This window comes from Haematobia irritans, chromosome 1 (genome assembly GCF_050003625.1).
Source record: "Haematobia irritans isolate KBUSLIRL chromosome 1, ASM5000362v1, whole genome shotgun sequence".
Lineage (NCBI taxonomy): Eukaryota > Metazoa > Arthropoda > Insecta > Diptera > Muscidae > Haematobia > Haematobia irritans.
The window spans coordinates 118,141,841-118,146,046 of NC_134397.1; the positions used below are offsets into that span (position 1 = coordinate 118,141,841).

The 4,206-nt window shown below is 35.8% G+C and overlaps 1 protein-coding gene across 1 annotated transcript; it reads left to right on the forward strand.

The window, feature by feature from the left end:
* The first annotated feature begins 806 nt into the window (after window positions 1–806).
* LOC142231242 (uncharacterized) lies at window positions 807–3,224 on the forward strand. Its single transcript, XM_075301863.1, has 4 exons — window positions 807–889; window positions 1,256–1,291; window positions 2,396–2,748; window positions 2,887–3,224. Exons 1-4 carry the CDS (start codon window positions 807–809, stop codon window positions 3,222–3,224), a joined length of 810 nt encoding a protein of 269 aa, XP_075157978.1.
* Window positions 3,225–4,206: the final 982 nt, after the last annotated feature.

Here is a 4,206-nt window from a genome sequence, read left to right on the forward strand (position 1 = left end):
GCAACTTAAGTAATTCGATTGTGGGTGGCAGTGTTTAGAAGAAGTTTCTACACAATCCATGACGGAGGGTACATAAGCTTCGGCCTGGCCGAACTTACGGCCGTATATACTTGTTGTTTTTGTTTTCATATCGATAGCAGTCAACTATTTTCGCAACAAAGCAATTTGTTGAAAATTCAGAATATTTCTATTATTTCCTCTGTGAAGCATCTACAAACACATTTCAACAACAATGCCTCATGTTCAATAGACAAATTTGTTGAGCATAAGCAGATTCTACATACAAATAAAGTTGTTAATATTTATTTGCAGTTATTTTTTTGTGTGTAATTACAGCACAAAAGTTCATATCGGTTCGTAATTATTTCTTCCCTATATATCGGTCAAGAACTGAATATAAGAGTATTTAGTCGACCTTTCTTTTGTCTACTATATATCCCGCATGGACTAACTTACAATTTAGAAGATGATGTTAAGAAGTTTTAAGATGCCTTGCCATCGGCAACCGCAACCCAAGTCATTTAATTGTGGATGATCGTCTTTAGTAGAAGTTTCTAGTTTCGGCCTGGCCGAACTTACAGTCGTATATACTTGTTTTCAGCTTGAGTGACTCCTTTGAAGCCTTAATGAGAAATATTTTGAAAATCAATAAAGCAATTTTCGATGATTAATATTTGTTTTTGTTCTCTAATCCCGAAATGTGAGAGGCATCCCTCGTAATGTTTTTACTTGCGTTTAAGGAAAAGTTTTTAGCGTTAAAAAGAAACTTTGTCTGACCTAAGTAGTTTGTCTAATCAAGAAAACTAATGGCGATATGGAAATCCGAGACAGCGATCTTCGCTTCTGTTTGGACAACATTAAGCACAATAACTAAAAGAGTAATGGTACGGTAATGAATAAGCCTCTTTAAGACACGTAATACTTTACATTGGTACAACACAGTCTCGAATGCCCATCATCATCGCCCTCTTCTTGCAAATCCATTGCAATTTTTGGTTTTTTTGTCCCAATCAACTTACTTTTCGTCTGTTTATTAAACTACTCTTAGGTTAAAGTGGCAGCCCGATTAAGATTCAGGCTCACTTAGACTATTCAGTCCATTGTGATGTCTACATTCCAGAGTGCGCTAAGTCTAAATGTGAATTTTACAGCAGACTGGTTCAAAGTTTATTTGGAATTTCTCACCAACCGTATAAGATAGAAATTCATTTTTTTCTGTGTTAAAATCATATTTATTGTAGAATATATTTTTTAGAATATTCGAATTCCAAATAGTGATATTAGAACATAGGTAAACTTGACTTAGAACGCTTAAGAATAATTAAAGCCTTTTGCGTTGTTCATCTAAGTGGACTTAGCATCCTTTTATCGGAAAATTTTCCTGGCATTGGTCGTCTAACTACATATAGAATATTATGGTTTGGTGAATGAAAATCTAACAACTTACTTAGCATAGTTTTAATTGTTTTTGTAATCTTTTAAATACACGCAAAAAAATAATTCGTTCCTCCCAAACGAAGTTTTAGACAAATAAATTTCGTTTCTTTTTGTATTTGGAAGTAAAGTATATACTTTTTGCCATAAGCGCTGATTTTTAACACGATGTAAAAACAATTTCATAGACTAAATAAAAAAATGTTTCATTCCTGGCTCATTGCCTAATCTCCCCTCAAATCTTTCGCACTTCCTCGAGTTCTTACTACCCTTTTCTGTAATAAAAAAAAACAACCTAGAAGAAATTATTCTATTTTATATAGTTTTTTATACCCACCACCATAGAATGGTGATAATAAGTTTGTCATTCCGTTTGTAACACATCGAAATATCGATTTCCGATTATTTAAAGTATACATATTCTTGATCAGGAAGAAATTATAAGACGATATAAGCATGTCCGTCTGTCTGTCTGTTGTAATCACGCTACAGCCTTCAATAATGGCGCCACCATCCTGAAATTTGGCACAGATTCGTGTTTTGTTTGCAGGCAGGTCAAGTTCGAAGATGGGCTATATCGGTCCAAGTTTTGATATAGTCACCATATAAACCGAACTCCCGATTTGGGGTATTGGGCTTTTAAAACCCGTAGTTTTTATCCAATTTGCCTGAAATTTTAAATCTAGAGGTATTTTTCGACCAGAAATAGGTGTGCCGAAAATGAGATGTATCGGTCCATGTTTTGGTATAGCCCCCATATAGGCCGATCTCCCGGCTTTCCGCCGGGGTTTTTGAGTTGGATATCTTCATATCTTTCTGGAAGGTCACAAAGGGTTTTATTTAGGGGTTGTGAGTCGAAGCGGATATATGTTAAATCTGGTGTTCCGCAGGGAAGTCATCTCGGTCCCATTCTTTTTGCTTTGTATTTGAATGATCTACCACATGTTATTCGATTTTCAAGGATACTAATGTATGCTGACGATGTGAAACTTTTTGCATCTGTCTCTTCAGATGTAGATTCTGCTAGGTTGCAAGGGGACTTTGATAGGTTGATTAATTGGTGCTTTGTGAATTGTATGACTCTTAATAGGGGGAAGTGTAAGAGTATGACTTTTTCGAGAAGGTGTGCTTTGTCTACTGATTATCATATCGATGACTATTATCTGGAGAAGGTATCTTGTTTTAAGGATTTGGGGGTATGGTTGGACACTAAATTGAATTTTAACTACCACATTGATAGCTGTGTTGGGAAGGCTATGTCTGTTTTAGGTTTTATAAAGCGTTGGTCGAAGGAGTTTGACGACCCTTACCTAGGTAAGCGGTTATATACGTCTCTTGTGCGTCCGATTCTTGAATATGGTTCTATTATTTGGTCTCCTTTTTACAATTGTCATATTGATAGGATCGAGTCAGTGCAAAGGAATTTTCTGCTGTTTGCTTTACGAGGATTAGGATGGGGTGACGTGACGGAGTTACCTCCATACGTGAATAGATTGAGGCTGATAGATTTGCCAACCCTTGAGAGAAGACGGCGCATGCTGGATATTTTATTTATAGTGAAGTTGGTTAATGGTATGATTGACTCAGATTTCTTGATTGGACACTTGAACTTTGTTGTACCAAGTCGACCAATGAGACATTTTTTGCCCTTGAGACTACCACTATTCAAGTACAACTACGAGGCCAATAGCCCATTGAATCGTCTTATAATTGAGTTTAACCATTCTTTTAATTTATTTTCACTCACTGATTCCATATCTTGTATAAAACGCGATATCCTTACGGATTAGATTTGTGCTCTAATGGGTTGTCAACTATAATTATATCGTATTTTATTGTTCCTGTCTGTTCCTGCAATAACTCCCTATTATGCTCCTGTCCATTAACGTAATTTCCTGTGTTCGTTTCTGCTATCCTTATTCATGCTATCACTGTGTTCCTGATTCCTGCAATCACCATGTTCCTGCAATAACTCCCGTTCAAGCGATATTATTCTCTCCGATTTTATTTTCCATTTCCTTATACTGCTGTGTTCCTGATTCTTCCTGGTTCCTGACTTGTAATTGCCTAAATTTCTTCCTTTCAACATACCTACTATGCTCCTACTATGCTTTGGCGTCATTTCCTGTATCCGTTCCTGCTGTTCTTATTCCTGCTATCACCATGTTCCTGATTCACCCTAGTTCCTGATTCATCCTTATACTGCTGTGTTCCTGATTCTTCCTGGTTCCTGACTTGTAATTGCCTAAATTTCTTCCTTTCAACATACCTACTATGCTCCTACTATGCTTTGGCGTCATTTCCTGTATCCGTTCCTGCTGTTCTTATTCCTGCTATCATCATGTTCCTGATTCATCCTAGTTCCTGATTCATCCTAGTTCCTGTCATCCTATTTCCTGATTCTTTTAGTTCCTGACCCATAATTCGTCTCATACAAAACCCATTCTATCCCTGGTATCCCATTTTTTCCGCAATGAATTTACTCCAGCTTTACACTATATTCCCAATTCTTGTTGTAAAATTGTTCCTTATCTTATCGTTTTTTTTCTCTTCTTTTTTTCTCTTGTTTTTTTGTTGTTTGTATCCAATTCTTAGTCCCAATCCTGCCTATAAATCTTCTATTGTCCCTACAATTTCTAAAATAGATTATATAGATATATTTTATTTTATTTTATTTTTAATGTATTATAAGCGTCATACTTTTTATTTTACTGTAACCAGCTGCTAATTATGCTGTGTAAATAAATAAATAAATAAATTACTTCTTGGGCG

What these genes read in the sequence shown, in the direction of transcription:
- LOC142231242 (XM_075301863.1), top strand. Translation starts at nt 807, where the DNA reads ATGGCGATATGGAAATCCGAGACAGCGATCTTCGCTTCTGTTTGGACA. An exon ending in ACTAAAAGAGTAATGGTACG is followed by an intron (nt 890 to 1,255) that starts GTAATGAATAAG and finishes TATATTTTTTAG; the next exon opens with AATATTCGAATTCCAAATAG. An exon ending in ATAGTGATATTAGAACATAG is followed by an intron (nt 1,292 to 2,395) that starts GTAAACTTGACT and finishes TCGATTTTCAAG; the next exon opens with GATACTAATGTATGCTGACG.